The sequence below is a fragment of the Marmota marmota genome, unplaced genomic scaffold, assembly GCF_001458135.2.
Source record: "Marmota marmota marmota unplaced genomic scaffold, marMar, whole genome shotgun sequence".
Lineage (NCBI taxonomy): Eukaryota > Metazoa > Chordata > Mammalia > Rodentia > Sciuridae > Marmota > Marmota marmota.
Genome location: NW_026000019.1, coordinates 28,830,396 through 28,854,746, shown reverse-complemented (window position 1 = coordinate 28,854,746; position 24,351 = coordinate 28,830,396). Strand labels below are relative to the sequence as shown.

The following is a 24,351-nucleotide window of genomic DNA, read 5'->3' as shown; positions in this document are numbered from 1 at the left end:
CTTTAAGATATATATATATATATATATATATATATATATATATATATCATAATTTCATGTAAAAAGAATCTCAAGTTTATTCATTGTGATCTCATCATGAGATATTCATCTGCCTATTGATATTCAATGAGAAATTAATAATAGAGGTTATTTCTCTATTGACTAGAAGAATCAGCTCAGATGTAAGTATCATATTGTAAACACACAAAGAAAAAGGACCATTCAAATGTGAATATGGCCAGGCACGGTGGCCCACACCTGTAATTTCAGCAGTTTACGAGACTGAGGCAGGAGGATCCCAAGTTCAAAACCAGCCCAGCAACTTGGCAAGGCTCTAGGTAACTCAGTGGGACCCTGTCTTTAGATAAAATATAAAAAAGGGACTGGGGACGTGGTTCAGTGGTTAAGTGGCCCTGGTTTCAATCACTAGTTCAAAGAGAGAGAGAGAGAGAGAGAGAGAGAGAGAGAGAGATTGTTTCTAGAATGGTTTAATTTTTAATAACTTATAGTTAAATCTCTTTTTTTCCTGTACCAGGGATTTAAACCCAGGAGAGCTCTACCACTGATGCACATCTCCAACACTTTTTATTTTTGAGACAGGGTCTTGCTAAGTTGCTGAGGCTGCCTTGAACTTGCAATCCTCCTGCCTCAGTCTCCCAAATTGCTGGGATTACAGGCATGTGCATCACCCCAGCCCTGTAGTTAAATCTTTAGATCATCCTTTCCCAAACTTCTCACATCTGATTTTAAAAATATAAAACTGGCTTAATGTAACTGCTTCAAAAGCTTCTGTACTCTCAATCTAACCGCTTGTCCTTTAAAAGATATATTCATAATTTTAAACAGGTGAAAATATTGGGACAAAGAAGGAAGACAATGTTTTCTCAATACCAAAATTATCCTCTTGTTAATATCTGGGCTCCCCAGGTCAGTCCAAAGAACATGGAAAACAAGATAACGGGTGGACACTGGAGTTGTTATTGATTTCATGGATCCCACTACATTATTGGAGCTACCTCCCAAATGGACAAACTGAGCAAGTCTTAAAGAGAAAAGGAGGGAGATCAGGAGAGCAAGAACTAAAGCAAGAGAGAGAAAGAATCTGAGAGACCTGCCCTCTGAACCAGTTCACAGCCTCCCCCTCGTTCCAGCCATCTGCCAACACCATCCTGTAACTTCTCCCGTCAATCACAGAGCCCTGGGTGCTTGCAATGCGACCTCCCCCTTCCCTCAGGTAGGTTGCATTGGAGGCCCCTCTCTTTGCTAGTGATGTTCCAACAAAAATACTCAAGGATCTCAGCCTTTCTACAATGTGTTGGCACTTTGGTTCCTCCCTGATTTAAAGTCCCAGAAGTTCAGACAAACACCACAAATTGCCTGGATCCAAAGTAACAATCATAGGGAGAAAAGGAAAACATGGTTAGACAAGCAGAATGTTTGTTATCACAGCACGGCTTTATTGAATAAATAACACACTAAATACAGGGCTGTCCTTTTACTTGATTTAAGCCTAGAGCAGCTTACAACTCTAAACTCCAGTGCTGAAAGAGAGAGCTGGGCACGCTCCCCACATTCAAACCAAAACCCCTGTAACACAGGGAAAGGAGGAAGCAAGGGGCCACGTTGGTCAGAAACAACACTGTGAACTGTCAGGGACAACAGCTGTGACCTGCAGTCATTTCAAAGCTACCACTCAGCCTGGAACCGTGGCACCCCATCCTCCACTGCCGGAGACTCAGCTACACACTGTAATCACCTGAGACGCTTTAGAGATGCTCTCAACTGGTCTTGCTACCAAAGAACCTGATGTAGTAATCTGAGGTGAAGCCAAGACCATGAGATTTTTTTTAAAGCCCTCCAGGTAATTCTAATTAGCATCTGAAGTTGGGTACTGCTGGCCCACCAGGAATTCTCATGTGATCCCATACCTTTGGTGAATGGTTCCCATGAAATGACCTCTAGGTATACAGGCCTGGGGAAGAGTTGGATGGGTCCAGGTCAAAACAGAACTTTGACAATGTAGCACGGGCATAGGCTGCCTAATGTTATGTGGATGCTGGGGTCAAACGGGATTTCTATGTGCAAGTCATGCTACCAAACATATGGACAAAATTTTAAGTAGGAAGATTGTCAGTGCACCAGTCATGTCAGTTAACCTTCTGGATATATGGCATCCTGCAATGGCCTCCCTATATGGAAATACACACATGTCCCATACTCTGTGTCCTCAAAGGAGGCTAAGTACAGGATATGAACTTTTGCTGCACATGGTAGTAGACAAAGTGGTTAGAATTACCAGGCTCTGTGGCCAGACTGCCTCAGTTCAAATCATAGCTGAGTAAGTCAATGAACCTCTCCAGACCTGACTATAAAACAGTCTTTACTTCCTAGGGTTGTCAAATAAGTAAATATATGTAAAGGAGGTAGAACAGTGCCTAGCACATGGTAAGAGCTCAGGAAAGTATAGGGTATTAAGATTGTCTGTGTGCGGGAGGTAGTGGCATACACCAGAAATCCCAGCATCTCGAGAGGCTGAGGCAGGAAGATCACAAGTTCAAAGCTAGCCTCAGCAATTTAGCGAGACCCTAAGCAACTTAGCGAGACCCTGTCTCAAAATAAAAAAATAAAAAGGGCTGGAGATGCGGCCCAGTGGTTAGGCACCCTGGGGTCAAATCCCTGGTAAGAAAAAAAAAAAAAAAAAACAAGACTGTGTGTGTGTGAGATCTGCCCTGGGTGATTAGGCAATTATCATCCTCAGGACCATGAAGGAGCCTTAGTAGATCACTTGACTGTGTGGATGAAAGATAAAGGGGACCTCACTGAATGCACAAGAAGCACAGGGCTACTTGGTTACCCTGAGTCTAGTTGCACTAGATCCTTCTTTAAAGATGGCCACCAACATGCCCAAACCAAAATCATTCTTTTTGGCAGACGTCATCTAATTTTTAATTGGATCACATGTAACAACTCTATGATATGACAACTCACCTGTTAACTAGGGATACATTTTCCAACAAGATTACATTCAAGTATCCACCAGTAAACTAAATTGCTTAAATTTAAATATTATAGGAATGCTTTATTAAGATTTTCTAATGTTCGCTGAATGCAAATACCAGCTATTAAAATTTTCCTGGCTAAAATTATTAGGGCCAGAGGCTGTCCAGTAGACCATGTATAGCAACGTACCGATAATTGAATTCTGAAGAAAATATTAGCTCAGCCCACATCCCTGGAGAGTTGGGATGGCCTTCTATAATTAAGACATATCTCTTGACTGGATTCTATAACTGGAAAAGAGTGTCAGTCCTCTCTTCTCCTAGCTGATGTGTCAGGGTCTATGGATCTGTCCTTATTGGACAACAGAGAATGGCTACACTCACATTTTTGCCCAAGAATATATCTCATTAACTTTTGTGCTTCTAAATGGTTATCAAACGTCAATTAGGGAAATCAATACTCATAAATTAATTACTTCAAAGATTTTCTGTTCATCCTCCTAATGTTCTGAACATAATTCTTAGCAAATCAGAGACCTTATTGCTGCCAACCCAGGCAAGTTCTAGCAAGTTGTATTTTTATGGTATATAATGTTTAGGCATGTATTAACTACAAAACAGTCAGAGAAGAAGAAACTGTTAGAAGAGCAGACCAGGGTGAATACATTCTTATGCTGAAACTGACAGCAGATTGCTGGTTCTCAATGACCTTTCGTTTTTGTTCCTCAAACTGGAATAATGATAAAGTGGAAGTATTCAAAAGCCCACAACTGACCCCACATGAATGTCCAGCTCTCTCAAAAGAAGGGCCACACTTGTCAGAGAGAACCCCTACAGGAGATTCCAAGAGACAGTAGAGTACCATGTGTAGGTTCTCACAAGACAGTAATTGTCAGTCTGAACTCACAGAGGGCCTTGGTTTCAGTAATGCATTAGAAAAGTTAGCCCCAGCTTCCAATGCAACCACCAGAAAACAGGTCCAATTTATTGGAGTAAACAGGGGCTTTATTGGCTAATGAGCCTGGGACGTCCAGGTGCAGGTTCTTTTCCAGACAAAGCTGATTTAGAGACTCAATATAGTCAATTCTGCATCATTCTGTAAGCCTCTCGACTCTTAAAGTCCCAACATGGCATCTTTCTTCATTGTCTCCATGTGGTAACCAAGATGACTGCTAGAGGTCCAAGCTCACACCCTCTTAGTTTGGAATTCCAGAAAGATGTTGCCTCCTGAAGTCCATAAGGCAATCCTCGGAAAGACTAATTTGTCCTGTTTGGAACACAGAAACAACCAAAAACAACCCCTCCCTAGGGAAGTGAGTCATTGATACTCTGATAGGACAGCTTGGGTCACAAGCCCACTCTGGATACCTTGGTGGAGGCACTCACAGCTCCACACATGGAGTAGGAAAAGAATTTCCCAAAAAAAAACATAAAATCAAGAAAACATTGTAAGCAAATAAAACTATTGTTACATAAGTCCTAGGCAATAATAACTAAAATAACTATACCCGTGTATCTCATTTTTCCCAGGGAAGAAGCCAGGCTTTCTCTGCCATGGCAATTTCAAATGCCTTTCCCAGGCACTTTGAGAAAGTGGAGGAAATGCACAGTATTAATGGGTTTTCCACATCAGAAGACCTAGATCCATGATATAGTGATAAGCATTCTGCAAACCTCCGCTAAAGTCCTAGCTCTGAGATGGAAGAGCCCTGTGAACGCGGGCAAGTACCTTCTACTTTCTGGGGGACCCTGGGTAGGAATTCCCATCTCAGAGATGTACTTGCCCTGCGACTTTTTAAAAATTCCCTTCTCCTTTCTGTGGGTATCAATTTTCTCATCCATTTGAGGGTAAGAGATGATTTCTGAAATCCGTTCACTTAAAAAATAAATATGCAAACAAAAAACATCTACAATCGTGATTCATCTGGACAAAGCTCCCCAGTGTGGTTCACAAGCCCCCAAGCCAGACAATTCAATTCTGTCCTCTGGTGCAGAGGAAGACAGAGCAGAAAAGCAAAGGTTTATGTTCACAGAGCAGACCTTCGGCAAGTATGGGGGGCAAAGGTCCCTAGCGACAGACAGGGGGCCCACGAGGTGTGGTCACCGGCATCCACATTCAGGACTCACGGCCACAGCTGGGGCTTGACGAACACCTCACCATGAGCTTCATATGTCAGTGCTTTCCAGTCCAGGACATTAGGACTGACGGTCCCACCAACATACACCATGTTGATCTGATCTGGAGTCAACACGAAGTCCCACATGTTCACATCTCCAAGGTCTCCCACCAAAGACTGGCTTGCCTCAAAGCCTCCACCAAATGAATCTTGATCCTGTCCCAGGACAATGCTTGCCTCTGTCCCCACAGAGTAGCCCTTATTCAGGCTCTTCCTCACCATGGGCTTCCCGTCTACCCAGAGCTCTGCGATCCCTGTGATGGACTCCCAGCTGGTACAGATGTGTACTGGAGCCATAGTAACTTCGGGAGCCTTGAAAAATATTTCAGACCCACCCACTGAAAGAAGATATCCTCTATTGAACGACCAAAATATGAGGATATCATTAAATTGTTTCTTGGTAGCGAAAGAGAAAATACTGTATCCTCGGGTCATGGCCAGTTCCGTGTAGATGTGGAAGCACACGGTGAAGGCTTTCAGTGGCTCCTTTAACTGGGCTTTCAGGGATACATAGGAATCATCCGACACTTTGGGAAACACAAAGGCCTTCCTAGACATGTCTGTGAGACAGAAAACCAATGAGAGATGAGAAGTTTCTCAGATCACAAAGATCTGTCCCTCTTTTACAAATGCAGCTTGGGATCAAGAAGCAAACCCACCATTTCCCCAGCTCTCCTCTCCCCAGCCCCCACCCTCTCTTGCATATGGAATGTTCCTCTGAATTCCGTTTGTATAATCTGAGGCCCCACCCCATCCCTACCCCTCCCATCACATCTCTGACATAGTCTGTGGTACCTCCTACCTTTCTGGCCAAAAGCATTAGAGAAGCCGATCAACACCAGGACACACCATAACAGCTTCTCCATGGTCATTCCCTGCTGCCTAAGCTTCTAGGATCTGGGTTCACCCCCCCTAGAAAAAGTGTTTGTCTGAAAACTCAGGAACTAGAAGTCCTAGGTTCCTCACCGCAGGCCTGCTCTATCCCACCTGGATTTATATCCTTAGCAGAACAGGGATTCTGTGCCACTTTGTAAATGATTTTCTAACACTGCCTCTGGGACAAGTGTCAGGGCTGTGGGAGGAAGGGAAGCCAGATCATTCCGGAACAGAGAAATCAATGTGGGTTATTTATTACAAACTCCTGTGACTCGTGAATCGCCAATTCTTGGTGACAGGAAAAGAATGAAGAAGCTTCTCAAGGTTCCACTGTGGCTATCCTGAGAAAATAATGGAAACTTTTAACTTAAGAGACAAGTGGCCATCTGTGTGCACATGACTGTTGCTTCTCCAACGCCAACTTCAGCCCAAGTCATGGTGTCCGATGGAGGGAAACTGACAGCCTGTGGAGATGGATGTCATCACCAACCCTTCTCAAAATCTGCCCACTTACAGACTGGGGAAGAGGAGAGCAAACATGCCATTCCTGGAGCCAAGAGCAAACATTTCTTGGTCAACTGACTGTACTTATTAAGAGATCTCTGGTCAGGTGAGACATGTGTCTGATCCCAAATGTACCACAGTGTCAGAGCTTCTTTACACAGATTATTCTCTGCATATATAAAACTTCAGGGAGAAGTCAGGATGATCTACACTGGTCTCCATGGCTGAAGTAATTCAAGTTGTCCTTCCTCACTGCCTGGCAATCTTGCTACAGTTCCTTACTTGACTCACACTTCCAAATGACCATATTTCTCCTTCCCCTTGTTCCTGCAATCCTCCAAATTTCATTCGTTTTTTTCACTCAAGTCATGAGTTCACCCCTTCATTGAAAAATCAAAAGCAATCAGAAAAGGACCACTATATCCTTTGTAGCAGAGGCTCCAGGCCATTCCCCAGTATCCATTCTCCATTTCTTTTTAAGAATGGCATTTGTGGGGCTGGGGTTATGGCTCAGTGATAAAGCACTCGCCTTGCACATGCAAGGTCCTGGGTTCCATCCTCAGCACCACATAAAAATAAATAAATAAATAAATAGTTGGGCACATGGTCACCCAGACAAGCGCTAAATGTCCCAACCTCCTTCACATCTAGGAGTAATTAAGTCATTAAATGCCAGTGTATGAGCTGGGAGCAGAATAGGAACCATATGTAGGTTGGGCCCTTAAGGAGAAGATATGTGTGTTCCCTTTCACTTCCCCCATTCCCTTTGGTGAGGATTCAGACATGAGAAGCAGGAGATGAAGCACTCAGTCACCTTAAGATGAAAAAATATAAGCTGCATATTGAGCTTGGCACAGCAACAAGATAATTTGTTTTGGGGGCCACTGTATTAGTCCTAGACTGCCTTCCTGAACATTTACATCAAGGGAAAATAGTCTTATCTTTCACAAAATCACTATTAATTTAGTCTTTCTGTTACTGAATCCTACCTGATCTCATCATACAAATTTCCACCACAAAACTTACCAGCCTTTCTGTCTCTCTCCTATTACAAGAGATGAGCCATCCCTGTGGATATCTAAGGTCAACCTTGCCCTTCAGCAATGCAACCCAGAGCTTCTCCACCACGCAGGGAATTCTGCGCCTGGACATATCCTTAGTATCTTATGTATATATCATTAATTTCTTCATCTTTACTCAATCATTCCCCCCCCAAAAAAAAACAATACTGCAATGTAGCTGATATGTTAAAGAAGGAAGGAAGGGGGGGAGAGGGAAGAAAGGAAAGGGAAAAAAGAAGGAAGAAAGAAAGAATAAAAAGAAGGAAGGAGGGAGGAAAAGATTATGTGTAGTCACAACTTCGATTTTCCCATTTCTTGATCCACCTTCGACCCATGAAAATCAGACTTTGGTTTTCCACCAGTGAAACCCACACATACAAACCCCTCTCTTTTCTTATTATTTAATAATGGATTTTCTGTTCTTCTCTTACCCTACTCCTTACTATATTCAGCAAAGTTCATATCTCTCTGTCTATCTATCTATCTATGGAATACCTACACGTTAATTCAAAAAGTGAAATAACTTTAAGGCCCTGTGCCTAAAAGAAGTGGTTTTCTGTTCGACCACTGCCCATCCTTGTCTCCCAAGAGACACTGAGAGCTGAGACACTGAGTCTCTCCGGGTCTAATCTCACCTCCTCCAGCTTTACCTCAGATCTTCTGAAGTCTATTCAGCGTTTTACATGTTTCAGTTTGCTTTATGATACTTACATTTCAATGAATTTGGCAAATGGGAATACCTCTTTAACAATGCCCTGAATCCAAGACAAAGCGTGTCCAAACTTACCTCCCTTGTCCTGAAAGACACTAGCATCCTTGCTACCAGAATCCTCCCCGAGAAGCTCAGGTCTTTGTGGAAAGGGCAACCTTTAAACCGAGCCACAAAAATGGAAGTGGGAGATTCAAGACTGAGAGAATAACGTGAATGATGGTCACGACCAAATTTTGTTTTCATACATAAACTCCAAAAAATTGACTTGAACCTTTATAACCATGATAGTCCATTTTAATGAACAAATGTTCTTTCAGTCTAAAAGTTTATTGATTTGCAAGTCAAAACTCCAAGATCTCCTTAGTCTGCAGATTGGACCAATTCATTCTTTTATTCACCTTCTCTCCTAACTAACTCAAGAGTGTAACTTTCACTTGGTGTTTCCTACTACCAAGCACTGTTAGAATTTCTATTCTGTTTCGCCAACAAAATTGTTACATTGGTACCATGATGTATTACTTACTCTCTATCTCTGTTCCTGTTAGTTATGTAAACTTAACAAAATAATCTATTGAAATATTGGGCCTAAGGTCATTCACAGTACGGAAGTAAGACTTTGAAGGTTTCTTAAACCATGAGCACATAGTCAGATCTGTAACTTGTTTATTGGCAGAAGTATAAAGGATGTGTTGAACTAAGAGAGGTTACAAATGGGGAGTCTTAGTTCACTAATTCAACGAAGACAAATGTTGGAAGCATTTACAGGGATCAGGCACTAAGCCGTTAATGTGACTAGGTTATGTTAAAGGTAACAGAGATCTAGGGAAGAGGACAGGAAAAGAGGAAGTACCAGATTGCTCTATGATGAGTTGGTTTCAGGTATTTGGAGTTCAAACACTACAACGTGACCCGAAGTAAGCCTCTAGGAAAGATGATTCTAAAGACTAGACAATGGGGAAGGGAGGGAAGGGAAGGGGAATAACCAAAGGAAAGACAGTGGAATGAACCTGTTGTAGTTTTCCCATGTACTTACGTGAAAACAACACAGTGAATCCTACCACTAGGTTCATCCATAAGAATGAGACTCTAAGTAGAATAAGATACATTCCATGTGTGTATAATTATATCAGAATGGATTCTGCTGTCATATATAACTAAAAAGAACCAATAAAAAATGATAACTGAAATTACTAAATAATTGAGACTTTGGGGATTTATGAATAAATGGCTTTACTTTGTGAAGCTAAAAAAAAAGGGAAAAATGGGCACATAGATGCAAATACAGCATCCTTATCTCTATTGGAAAAATACCAGAAGAAATTCAAATTCCAGTTTGATTTATGGGCAATAACATTACCTTCTTAAAGGCCAACCAGCTGCCCTGCCTGGCATACAGTTAGTGCCCAGTAGGATGACTAGATGAAGGAATAACTGAAGGAACAAAGGCAGAGATGACAGGGAGAAAAACCCAGAAGATAAATTTAATTAATAGTGGAGTGAACACTAACGCCGATACCTTCTTCCCACCTCAATTCCTACAAATGACAAGAAACATATTTTTAAAAAGGAGATCAATGTAGTGCCAGAAAAAAGAGTTCCAGCAATGAAAAGAGATATGAAGAATTTTGGAAAGCCAGAAAGCACTGAAATTTTACATCACAGAAGACACATAACCCAAAGCATAAGCAAAAAAAGGGCTGCCATAAAAATTTATCCTGGTGTGCACCAAAATAAAGGAAATGAGGGATAGAACACAGAGTCGTAGCCCTGATGAAGGAGTGTGTGTGGCCATCCCCTGCCCTCTTTAAGCAAGTGGTAAGCAACAGACATCTTTGCTCTCAGCTTAGAGCAATAAGTCCTTTGGCCCAGCAGGTAGGACATTGCCCAGGAGGCTGCAGACACCCAGGAGGCAATCCTATGTTCTCAAACCTAGGAGAAAAATTACTGGTATGCCTGCCCGTACATCTTGCTCTTCCTTCATAATTCCTGGAAATGAACTACAGAAAACAGTAAGAGCATCCATAGGCAAGTTGAAAAAGAATTCGTGCCATGAGAAAAGGGCACTCCACTTAAAAATTTAGGTGCAGCTATCTTAGAAACAGAATCTAAAAGCAAACGGGAAATGTTTTTATTGAGAAGTAGAATTAAGAGACTCAGAGTATAGGAAGCCTAAATGATAATAAATAAAAGACAAAAATTACAGGAATTAAAACTAAAACAGGGATTTCAGAGACAGAAATATTTATATTGGAGGAAGGAAAATAATCTAAGAATAATAGGAAAAATTCCCAGAGTGGATGATGAAAGTAGTCAGATCAAAAGGGCAAGAAAGTATCCAGCAGGGTGTATTAAAAAAAAAAAAAAAAAAAAGTCTAAACTGTGACAAGGAATTTGATAACAAGGAAAAGGAGCAATATCAGAAAAATTTCCACACAGTATGTTTATGTGTCCCAGAAAGGAATAAGGATTAATAAATACACTACAAAAAAAATAATAAATATTTGAGGGACAAGATATGTTAATTAGCCTGATTTAATCATTGCATAATATGTTTACCCTGTAAACATAAACAATTATCATTGAATCAATGCATGTTAGATGACTGTCAAGAAAATGAGAATTAAAAAGAGAAAAAAGAGAGAAAGCTATTTGACTTCTGTTAAGTACCTGATAATGGGTTAACACAAAACCCAAACAAAAATAATGCAAGAAAAGAAAATGAGGAATCAATTCATCTGTGAATCTCTTCTATGCAAAAAGTATAATCAGGTCAAAATCAATCTACACACAAGAAAGTTGAAAACATCACAACTAAATAGAGCTGGCTAGCAAACAAAAGCAAAGAGCCAGGTAATGCTCAAACCTGGTCAAATAGGCATTTACTGGGGACCTGCACAGTAGGAAACCTTCATATTCTAGGGCAGGGCTCAGAGATCTGACAGGGCTGAGGAACAGACTCCAGGAGAGGAATCTCTCACCTGGAACTATGAGACTGCAAGATTAAAGATGTGCTGACTTCTCCCCTGGTGTGATCTGAGTCCTGATACAATAACAATATGGTATGACAACTTAGCATTCATGGCAAGGCTGGGCATCAGCCGTTCCCTAGTACAGTGGGCTACTTAAACATTCATAGCAGGAGGCAAGCAGTCCCCTGACATGACTCAAGAGTAGGTGTCCAAGCCTTACCATTGACAAGGATTGATTTTTGGAGTGGTTTCCATGGGGACTAGCAGTGGGTAGTAGGTAGCCAGTTACAGAGAGTTCTCTTGGACAAGGTAAAATAATTAACACCTACGAAAGGTTTTCCTTATAGGTTTTCCTAATTTTGAGCATGGTAACTCAAAATTAGGAAAAAACCTATAAATGTAATTTATGGCATTTTGACAGACTTAAATAGCAGCATCACAAGATCATTCCAGTAGATGATTTTAAAATCATCATCTATTTAAATTTTTTTTGTATTTTTAAAAATTCATCATCTAGCTTCCCTAAATTAAAAGAGTTTCTACTAAAAACCCACCACAAATATCATTCTTAAAAATGAAATTTATAAACTTCCCTTTAGAGACAGGAGCATAACAAGATACCTGCTATCTACCTACTGCATTGTGGAATTCAATGCAATAAAAAAGTGATCTGATGCTCAGAACAGATCAAAAATATATAACAATGTATGCATCTGATGATCTGTATTTTAAAATTCTAGAAAACCTATACACAAACTATTAGGATCAACAGAAGTTCAACATATCAGAGAACTATAAAACACATTAAAAATGTTCCTTTCCCATGAAAGTGATCCATTAGAAAATATAACATAAAAGATCCCAATCTTGATATTGAAAAAACTAATAAAGCATCTGGAAATAAGTCTAACAAAAATGGGCAACACTGTTATTTGAAAAGTATAAGACATCAAAATTAATAGAGAACTATGTCACATGCATTGAGTAACCTAGTATCATGATGATGTTGATGCTCTCCAAATTAATGTATATATTACATTAAACATTTTCACACATAATCCAACCATTTTATCTCTAAAAATTTAACTTATTGGAGTTGTGGCTCAGTGGTAGAGCACTCGCCTAGCACAGGTGAGGCACTGGGTTCAATCCTCAGAACCACATAAAGATAAATAAATAAAGGTATTGTGTCCATCTGCAACTATATAAATATGTGTGTGTGTGTATTTTTTGTTTGTTTGTTTTAAAAACCCTCAGAGGCACATACAAGGAAATTCTCTGAAGCATTGCTTGTTCTTGGGAGGAAAAAACAGAAAGAATCCAAATGTCCCTGAGTTGGAAAATGTTTATTTCTATTGAAGAATTGTTTACCTCGGTTAAAAGGCATGAAAAAGATATACATCTTGCTCTGCAACAAATCAAATGTCTGGATGCAAATTAGGACATGCATTATTATAATATGCAAATAAAATGTTTACATAAATTAAAGACTAGCATCAATATAACATAGAGGTTATATTCATATTTATGCTACAGTGAAACAAAAGACCACACTTTCTCACAATCAAAGAAAAATCCTGAGTAATATGTGAAGATCTTAATAAAAAGCCTGAAAATTCAGCCTAAGTGCTATTTGTGCATGCAGTGAATGGTTTAGTGACTTCAAAAATTGCTATGCATTCCACAATTTTAAGCTATATTGTGATGCTGTAATTGCTGATGAAGAAGCCGCCAAGACATCTCCTTTTGTGTTAAAAAAAAATTTATTGATGACTTAAGCCATACTCATAATCAGATTTTAAATTTTGATGAACCCAGCCTCTTTGGGAAGTGATAGTCCTCAAAGAGGTGTCAAAGCATTGGACAGAAGCTGCAAAAATCGAGAGTAATTGTGAAGCTGGCAAAAGTGTCCAGAGAAGCTTTCACTATGCTAATAGTTTCATTGGATCGTTACTGTTCCTGTTAGCGCTCTGGCATGTTAGTGCACTGGTTTTGAGTAGACTGCCCCTAATTATCTATGGTTCTAATTATCCCACAAGCCCTGTTATTTTTAGTACACAATTACACAGAACATGAGGATTTTCAGGAATGCATACATCACATTAGAGCTAAAAGAAAATGCATTTCAAAAAGGATAGATCTCAAAAACAATACTGAATTTTAAAAAGCAAGTTATGAAAAGCTACTTAAATGGAATCGCATATTGGCTTTTAAAATCCAAAACAATATTATGTGGCACACATACATATCTACCTATCTATTGTGTTCGTAAGTATTAAAAACAATGAATAATTCATCCCAAGTTGAACCCTCAAGTTCATTTTCATCCCAAGCACCCACAAATTCATTCTTCTAAAGAGAGGAATATCAGACAAACCAAATTGAGAGACATTCTACCAAATCAAGGATTTGTACTCCTCAAAATTGTTAAAAGTCATGAAAAACAGGAAAGACTAAGAAATTTTCACAAACCAGAGACAATTAAAATAACACAATAACTAAACTCAATTTAATATCCTGGATTGAATCCTTAAACAGGAAAAGAACATTAGCATAAAAACTGGAGAAATTTTTTTAAAAAGATGACATCTACTTAATAAAAGTGTACCAATCCTGTTTTGTAGTTTTGACAAATGTACTATGGCAATGTAAGATGCTACACTAGGGTAAATTGGGTAAGATGCATATGGGAACTCTGTATTATGGTTGCAACATATCTGTAAATATAAAATTATTCCAAAATAACATTTTTATTAAAGAAAAATGTTCTGTTCAAAAAAAAATATGTAAGAAAGGCAACAATTTCATTACCATATCTGCATCTGGGACAGGGGATCAAGCCTTCTTTAAATTATTTTGAGTGTTGTTAAAATATGTGTGTGTGTGTGTGTGTGTGTGTATACATGATACAAATTTTCAATTCTTGGTGACATAGTTTTTCAAAATAAAAAAAAAAATTTAAAACAGAAATATTTGTTGCAGTAACCATTAGAGGAGGAGCATAAGTATAAACAACTTCCCAACTCAAGAGAGGAAATATAAAGTTTGAGGTCTGAGGAAGCTTATCAGTGTAATTCTCTCTTTGCCACCTGAGTTTTAAACCAATAGAGAAGTCAGACAAATGTAGTCAGACAAATACTATTTTTAAAACTGAAAGGGGCCAGACTGGCAAAGATGGTTTAAGACAAATATTGTCAGCCTCACTTACCTGGTCGCAGGTAGTGCTAAATCAGATAGACTTCCCCTTGTGGTTTCAGAGTATTTATTGCCAAGGTCATCAGAAAAAAATCCAAACATATCTGCTAGAGGCAGACAGACCTCAACACACACACACACACACACACACACACACACACACACACACTCAATAGAATGAGAAAGGGACAGAAACACACAGTCTCAATTTGTTAACCCAAAGTCAACTGTAAGTCACTTTTAGACAAGGACCAGAACAGGGAGCAAAATAATGGATAAACTATTGGGTCTGCCTTCATAATCTTTTACTAAAAGTCTTTTCCTACTCCTCAGTTCTTAAAATGTGTGGAATGTGCCTTGTCTTACCCTGATATTCTTAACTAAACCATAAACATCAAGTGACATCATGCCAAGAGTCTGTTCTCCTCCTTAAAGGAATGATCATAAAAATACCATCAACTGGAGTTGAAGCCTCCCCTTATCCATTTCTTTTCCCAATTAAAGCTTGGCCTGTATATTCGTGTATATTCATGCTCACTTGACTTGGATTTTGTTTTTGTTTTTTAATCGACACTGAGTCAAAAGTTCTCCATCTTCAGGATCAACTCTTTCCAGTGGCCAGCTGATAAACCAGGTCTCAGAATAACAACAACAAAAAATCGATTTGTTGTTTGCTGGTTTCCAGGCTGTAAATACTACCATTAGGGCTGATTTCAAATTGCGCCTGTGACCTTACTGAAGGTAAGAGTTGAGAGGAGGTATTCAGGATACCAATGATTCCTCCCTGGAGAGAGGAATGAGCAGAAAAGTAATGAAGCCAGGCACATTTAGGGCTGCTTCCATCAGGGAGTGGGAGCAAATATTTCACCCCAAAATATATCTACTTTTTGTTCATCAAGCTCCATCAATAAGCTTCTGATCAAGCAATGACATGACAATCCCCAGTGCTCCATTATAAATTCTCGATGACTGCTGGTGGCCAATGTGGATTTTTGCCCTAGAAACTGTACCACAGGTCAGAGCATTAGATTAATTAAATTATAAAGGCCACACTGTAATCAAGTCTAAAATTCACTCCCTACCCCCCAGTCCACATTATTTGTTGTCATATTTTCCAATATAATTCTATCAAAAGTTCTGTGTGGAAATTAAATGACAATATTAAGCTATTTCAGTAATCAATGCCAATAACATAAATGTCCTGAATCTAAATACAAAATCTCTTCATTGTTAAACTTCCAAGGAAAGATTGAAGTCCAAAATTTTCATCCTCCTCAATTTCCAGTTTCGCTTGTCTCATCCAGAAGGTCCCACTGAATAGTCTGGGTAAATCATATTTCTTCAACATCCACAACCTGGGTTTCCTCACTACTTGGGGTGTGTCTCCCTCAAGTCCAATAAATTGGAGCCCTTCCTCCAAAGAGTTCAAAGAGTCTAACAGGACATACCAGATGACCACAGCATTGGCTCCAATCCACCAAAGTGTAGAACACAAGCAAATACCACACCTACTAAATCAAATATTGCAGGCAAAATGATTTCCCAGGGCTCAGTATGTTACTGGCAGCCAAGCTCAGGAACCCTACCTAGATGCTGGGCTCACTGGATTCCGTCCCCTACCCTCATAAGATGGAAAAAGGAAAAGGAATTTTATGAAGCTTGATCAAACTGGTGGGTGACGCAGCCTGGCTGGGCACAAATCACGAGCCACTGAAGCAGGAACAAACTTTATTTTTAAACTGCAGGAAAACACTTCACACAGCTCCCTGGGAATTCTCCCCAACGCCAGGAGGCTTGTGCAGGAACCCCCAGCCGGAAATATATCTCCCGGAAATCCCTCCTCCTGCACTTCCCCAACCAATGGGAACTCTCGGGGAATCCCCGGAAATCCCCACGAGAACTCCAAAATAGTGCGAGAACTCAAAAGTTGCGGCAGAGGCGGATAGTAATGCCTCACCTGTCAATCAATACTGTTGGCAAAATACCAGGGGCCATACAGACTGGGCAGTGGCTCTCAGCAGGTGGGAAGCATCTAGAATGCTTCTCCACCCACCCCACAGAAGCCTTAACAATTTACAGAAAAAAAAAAAAACAGGCGATAGACGTGTGTAGCCTGTGCTAGACGGACCAGGCAGGCACTTTCGGATTCCTTGCCGTTCTCCAGGTCACAGGAGGCAGCCCCCCAGCCTTTCCTTTGGGTATGAGGAAATACAGGCTGCATAACAAAACGGTGACCAGGAAGTTGTCCTTCATTTCAAAGGAGCCCTTCATTTCAGTCGGTTTCAAATATTGACAAAGACAACGACAATTCCAAAATATCTGACAATCAGAACAAGAAAACCTTTGTTCTCTCCCAATGCCAGTGAATTGATGGCAGGTGTCCTTGATCTATATCCTATGAATTCATCTAGGAGAAATCTCTTGAGGGATTAATTGAATCTCTTGAGGCACTGAATCCACACATCGGCCCTGAGAGGGGAATCCACCTCGGCCTACGCTAAGAGCAGCACACAAAGCCTGGTCTCCTTCCTGAAGAGTCTGGAGCTCTGCCACACTGGCACTGCTTGTCACCACGTCTCTGTCTTCTTTGATGTGTCTTTCTTCCTTCTGTGTAATCGAAAGCTCTTGATTCCCATCCATCCCTTTGAGCCTTTGTTTCTGACACCTCCCTAGAGGTCTCTCATCTAGTCAGAGTCTCAGCAGCACATTTGGGGACAGGAATGATTGGTTCTGGGCCGGAGGCTGCTGCTGTAGCCTTCTGCCGAGGAGTCATTCAGGCCAAGGAAACATACACGGGAATGGTCTCTCCGGGGCCCTCACCACAGTTTCATCTTTATAATTACCCTACGCAGACTTATAAACTGAAGCTGCTACGAGGCTTCCCAAACTCAGCCCTGCATCCTTAAGAAATCATTTATCAGCTTTCGAATGTTCCAGGTCAGCATCAAGCAGCATCTCTTTCTGCAACACCGTTGCTTTATGTAATTAACAAAGCCAGAAACTTCTGTGGAGGGGATGACTCCGTTTAAGTAAAAAATAAATAAAATGCGCTTGCTCTTCAAAAGTAGCATCAAAATCAGGCGCCTAGCATTCCCTTCCAACCAACCTGCACCCTTAAGCTCCTTGGATAGAGAAATACTAGCACCCTCACTATTGGTCATTAGTACAACTCTGTTTGGCTACCGCAGTTGTTTCTTTAACATGAACTAAGTTGGTTGTGTTTGGTAAGCTGGGTATCAGTACAGAAGTTACAAAATTATGTTTCTTAGCCACTTGCTATTTTTTTACCACCAACTACCAGCAGTTATCATAAAGTGTACTAACAAATGAGGAATGCAGAACTAAATATTCTTCCTCTTGACCCACCTGCCCACGTGCTTCGTCTTAGGGGTAACTACTGTGCTGTCCCCTCATCTCAATGCATCTTTGACTCTATCTTTCCGTCTTTCTTTATACAGCTTTCTATCAAGTAAGATTTACCTGTTCTTTCTTAAAGTCCAGTATTTGTTGTGTTATATCTTAATTTATTCATGATAGTAGTTTTATGAAGATAGTGCTTTAAAATTGTTCCAATGACAGCACTGCATAAATTTTTTTCTTTCCTTTTTTTAAATTGGTGCATTAGAATCATACATAACAGTGGTCTTTGTTGTTACATATTCATACATGCACATAGCATAATTAGATCAATTTCATTCCCCAGTACCTCTTCCATAGCATAAATTTCTAATTCTGTACCCCAACTCAGATTTTCCCCCATAATACCTCATACTTCTTACTTGATTTTGAAGACTAAGAAGTTATTTCATGGCAAGTGGTGTTACAACAGAAATGCTGGCATTGAGAAATATTCACAGAGAGATTTAAAATCTAATTAGATCATTTATATGGAATTTTCTATCTTTAAGATTGGGCCAAAAACTTAAGCCAGATTCTGACATAGAAACTAAATTCAGAAAAGAAAGAGAGAGAGAGAGAGAGAGAGAGAGAGAGACTCCTGAAAATCTACAAAAAACAGCTGTTCACCTAAATCCTACTACTTTAAGTCTCTGAATGGCAGAATACTATAGCAGAAGAAAAACTGTGGAGGGGTCTTCAGTCAAGATCTTTCTGTTGCAGACAGCATAAATCAGAAAGGACTTACTGAGAGAATATTGCTTATGAGAAACTAGAACCAGGAATCAAAGCAATTCACTTTCCATCTTAAACTGGAGGATCTCTCGGCCTTAATTCAAAGTTATAAATAGTATGCCAGGCGTGGTGGCACATGCCTGTAGTCTCAGTGGCCCGGGATGCTGAATCAAGAGGATCACAAATTCAAAGCCAGCCTCAGAAATTTAGCATGGCCCTCAGCAACTTTGCAAGACCCTGTCTCAAAATAAAAAATAAAATGGGCTGGGGATGTGGCTCAGTGGTAAAGTGCCTGTGGATTAAATCCCCAATTCAAAAAAAAAAAAGTAACATATATAAATAGTGGAATAATCTATGTAGTCCAGATTTGATCAGGAGGTTAATTAGGTTAATATACTTAAGCAATCATAGTCAGAGATTTAAGGGTACATAATAGAAATATAGCTGCCAGAATCCATTCTTGGATATGGAGTAGGGGCTGTGCCATCAGAAGCAAAGGACTGATGAGACACAAAATACAATCTACTAGGAGCAGAGTACAGAGGCACACACCTGTAATCCCAGCAATTTAAGAGGCTGAGGGAAGAGGATCTCAAATTTGAGGCCAGCCTCAGCAACTTAGTGAGACCCTGTCTTAAAATAAAAGAGACAGGGATGTAACTCTGGGGTAAAGTGCCCCTGGGTTTCATCCCCAGTGCCAAAAAAATAGTGGGAGAACTTCAAGAAATAGCAATGCTATGGAATGCTCAGGAACACCCACTAAAAGCACACCTGCTTTACAACCATCCTTCCTACTGCTCTTTTATAATTAAGGACCAAAGTCCCCAGCAGCCCTTACATTCCTCTTGCAGATTCTGGATTCAGCCCGGATTCTTCAAAGACCTACATAGTCTCTTGGGTTCCTCACTCAATTAACTACAGAATCAATATGTCTAATCAGTTCCACTCCACTTGTTTGCTGTCCCTCCTTCGCAGACTTTTTCATTTTAGGTTTTGTTTATATTTTCTACAATGAACTCTAATGAAGTTGTGTGCATTGGCACATGCTTGAAATCCCTACAACTCAGAGGCTGAAGCAGGAGGATGGCAAGTTCAAGACCAGCTTCAGCAACTTAGCAAGACCCTGTCTCAAAATTTAAAAAAAAAATTAGAAAAGGCTGGAAATATAGCTCAGTGGTAAAGTGCTCTGGTCTCAATCTCCAACAGTATTCCAAATAATAATAATAACAAATTTTAATGAAATCAATATAAAAATAAAAATAACTAACATGACAAGTTGCATGAAATAGATAAAGCCCTTAGATAAAGCTGTACCTGGATTCTTTCATGTGTTCTTGGAAGACTTTTTCTTTCTTCTTTCTTCTTTTTTTTTTTTAACTGCTTTGGTGATTTAGTCCTATATTCACCAACAATGGGGCATTTCATATTCTCTGGGTAGAAGGCACAAGTCATCTTCCTATCTTCATAGGAGGGTTTAGCTACATACCTATGGATCAAATTTCCAAGAGATTATATATATATATATATATATATATATATATATATATATATATGTTTTNATATATATATATATATATATATATATGTTTTAGTTGTATATGGACTCAATGCCTTTATTTATTTTTATGTGATGCTAGGAGATTTATAAACCACAATATTAAATATCAGATACACATGCACAGAAACACTCAGAGACTTAGTGCTGAATCTGTTCAGCATGAAGCGCAGGGTGACTCTGTTGATCATTTCTGTGGAGGTCCTTGGTTCAATTGAGATCTGCATTCCCTTTGAGCTTGTGTTCCTCATCTATTGTACCTAGTAAGCTAAAAACTACAATTCCCAGGCAACTTGCTACAAAGGTTCCACGTGTGATATAGGTTTAGCCAAGCAGAAACACTCACCTGATATTTGAGTACACAGAAGACTTCCAAGTGAATAGATTTCTAAATTTTTGGATTCTGTGTCACTGTCCTGAAACCCTTAACAATCTGGGCACACATTCAATGTCCTTCCCTGACCCGCACCCCACCACCCCCCATTTCACCGTAGTTTTTTTTTGTCTGTTTGTTTGTTTGTTTGTTGGTGGTGGTGGTGGTACTGAGAATTGAACTCAGTGGCACTTTACCTGAGCCTTATTTTTTTATTTTGAGACAGGGTCTCCCCTAAGTTGCCCAGGCTAGCATTGAACTTGCAATCCTTCTGCCTCAGCCTCCTGAGTTGCTGGAATCTCCACCATACCTGGCCATCTTTCACATTTTCAATGTGCCTTCTGAAGCCTACACCTTTCTTTTAAAATAATATAATCACCATATCTAATGAAGTTCATAGGATGATTGCTGACATTAATATATGATTCTGATTTATTTATCCCCAAAAAGCACACCTTAGTGTTAGGTACGCGTGTTCACAGACATTTCCAGAAGAAATGCCATGCCTTTTATAGTACTTCCTGCTTCATAAGATTTTAACCTCACAACACATTGGAATATTACAATTTAAGTCATAAGAGGAAGCAAAATTTATGTTATCTAATTTTTATAATTTGTTGTAAAAATCAATAATTATATTTATCTATGTCATTTTAATTTGGACCTTGTTGATTTTAGTAATCTGCATTATAAAATTCTTTCCATCATTTATTTCTTAGTGGTTTTTGTCTTCGAAGTACAAATCCAAGTACTAAGACATATTCCTTGAAAATATAAAATTAATAATTCATCAACAAAATTCTTATGTATAGTTATAGTGAAAAATCGTGTGGCACAAATGTTTCCAATATCTGAATAATTCAATACTTCTGAATAGCTGCAGTAAGATTTCTACCTTTTGAAATAACATTTTCTAATTGGGTGTTTTGATGAGTGGAAGCTCATCAAAAAACATATATCAAGGTCCTAATTGCTGGATGGATCCTCAGAGTGTGAGCTGATGTGGAAATAGGGTTGTTGCAGAAGTAATTAGTTAAGAGGAGGCCCTACTGAAGTAGAACTGGGGTCCAGTAAGACCAGAGTCCTCCTAAGAAGACAGCCGTGTGAAGACACAGGAACAGGTGGGAGAACACCTAGATAGTAAAGTGAAGCCATGTCATTGCAAACTCAGGAAGGTCAAAGATGGCCAGCATACCACCCAAAGCTAGGGTGGGGCAAGGAAAGGTTCCCCTGTAGGCTGCAGGGGGAAGACAACCCGGCTGACACCTCAATTTCAGATTTCTAGCCTCTAGAACAGAATTTTTTAAAATTCTGTTGTTTTAAGCCGCTTAGTTTGTGGTACTTTTTCATGACAATCCTCGTGAACTAATACAGATATCTTTCATACAAATTTGATTTCAGTTTTGAATTGCACTATCACTTTCTAGTAAAAGGAGTTGGCATGGTACATCATTTAAATCTTTTCAACTTTGCCAGTCTGTAGCAAGATTCCAATCAGGAAGAATCGGGGTGTAGAAGAAAGCAGACATGAGAATTCCTTTGGACACAATACAGTAGCAGTTTGGAGTTTTTATAAAAGACTCAAGCTCTAATAAAAATATAATGAAAGTTTTTCAACCAAAGTTCCAAGGACTATGTAGAATTGAAAGCAAAAAAAAAAAAAAAACACCAATACTAAACATAATGAATCTTCCATAGAACATGTTTTTTCTTTCCAATAACAGCCATTCTGCTTTGTGTTCTTTATCACAAAACATTGTCAAACAATAGTATGAGAGAAATCTCTAGTGCAATGTGGACCGATTTATTTAGAGAACATTCAGACTCTAAAATTAAATCAATTCATTCTTTGCAAGGAAAACTAAGGGCACTGGTTAAAATTATCAGTAAGCTTAACATTTAAACTCATTTAACGAGAGTGGCTTGGAGAGTCTCATAAGAATCAACATTACTTACTAGTTTCAAAAGTTTTCTACTGAAAAATAGAGAATTTTACATAAACATGGAGAAGGTTTTACCTAGTGTGCTGTTGGTAGATTTTTTAAAATTATATAAATCTAACTGTGGTATATATATACACAATGTAATATTACTCAGCTTTAAAAGAGAATAAAATTATGGCATTTGCAGGTAAATGGATGGAATTGGAGAATATCATGCTAAGCAAAGTAAGCCAATTCCAAAAAACCAAAGCTGAATATTTTCCCTAATAAGTGAAGACTGATCCATAATGGGGGCGGGGGCATTATGGATCAGCATTGATTGGACAAAGGGGAGGGAGGGAAGGGGAGGGGTCATCAGGGTAGGAAAGATGGTGGAATGAGACGGACATCATTACCCTAGGTACATGTATGACTGCACATATGGTGTAACTCTACATCATATACTACCAGAGAAATGAAAAGCTGTGCTCCATTTCTGTACAATGAACCGAAATGCATTCTGCTGTCTTGTAGAACTAATTAGAACAAATAAAAAAAAAAGATTATACAAATCTGCTACTGCAATTAAATACGTTCCCTATTCTGACAGTATTGTAGTTTGTACAGCGAATGAACTGACTAAATAATAATAGAAATGACAATAACAAGCAGTCCCATAGAACTTACTAAGTGCATTTTCATATTAACCCAACTAATCCTTATGATTTTGGGGTAGGTACAACATTATTCCCATTTTACAGATGAGGAACTGAGGCACTGAGAAACTGCTCACCAGACTAGGATGTAGATTATGGTAGTTAAGTTACACCTTACACACAGAAAAATCCACGGATGTTTTTAACCATTCCAAGTTAATAAACTGTCCACATTGGTAGAGAAGAAAATGCATGTCAAGAACCTTGTTCATGTTATTTTTTAAATTTGGAAATTTGTATTCACATTGATTGACCTTACACTAGGAATGGGACAGGGATATCTACAAACAAAATTCTTGCCCAGGTCAGCTTCATGGGTGAGCCATCTGCACATTTGATTACAAACAGGGCCCTGCTCTTAGAAATACCCAATTTTGAAACAAGAGGCCCGACACTTTTCATTTTGCAGTTGGCTTCACAAATTATATAACTGTTCTCGATTATTACAATGACTGTATACAAATAGATAAATTTCTTTTATCTATGCTTTAAAACTTGCTTTAGCTTGGGAACATGATTTTATTGATAAACAAGCTTTGGTTGCAAGAAGAGTTCTGAGTTGTAGGGAGCATTGGATATTGCTATTTAAATTGTAAATATTGTAAAATCAAAGGAGTTAAACTTGCATCTTTTTAAATTGATATGTAAGGAAGTGGGATCATCTGATCCCCAGCTAGTTGCTGCATTCAAAAATGAGATGGTTGTCATGGGGATGCATAATAGCATGTTTATTGGGACTGAATACAAAGTCAGAGTCAGACTTTTTCTGACAAAGAAGAAATTGATTTGGCTGATTGCTTTGACAATGAATAGTGCTTTGCTCATTAGATAATATAAAATACATGTTATGGTTTGCCCAGGTCAGTTGTGGTTTATTGGCATAATTAGTAGCCCATCCTCATTAGGCTATATGGTAGACAATTTCCATAAATTGTCTCACGAACCCTAGATCTAGCATCTTTCCCCAATAAGAAGTAAATTAAGGTATGTTATCAAAATATAATATTAACAAAGGTGAATTAAAAATAATATTTACATGTTCCTAAGCCTTTCTAAGTCTATCTGGTTAAACAGGTACCACTAAAAAGCAATCGATAAAATTAAGGTTCCTTTGTTGCATCTAAATTTCAGAGAAATTAAAAATTGGGAAACAAATCTTTC

At 39.1% G+C, this 24,351-nt stretch overlaps 1 protein-coding gene and 1 long non-coding RNA gene across 5 annotated transcripts in view; both read right to left on the bottom strand.

Annotated features, from left to right (window-relative positions):
• Positions 1-24,351, bottom strand: part of LOC107147521 — a 147,785-nt gene that overhangs the window by 86,262 nt on the left and 37,172 nt on the right. The window lies entirely within an intron of this gene.
• LOC107147522 (C-reactive protein) lies at positions 3,983-6,265 on the bottom strand. Its single transcript, XM_015492030.2, has 2 exons — positions 5,979-6,265; positions 3,983-5,736 (listed from the first exon to the last, which is right to left on the bottom strand). The coding sequence occupies exons 1-2, from the start codon at positions 6,046-6,048 to the stop codon at positions 5,123-5,125; spliced, it is 684 nt and encodes a 227-aa protein (XP_015347516.1). The 5' UTR covers positions 6,049-6,265; the 3' UTR covers positions 3,983-5,122.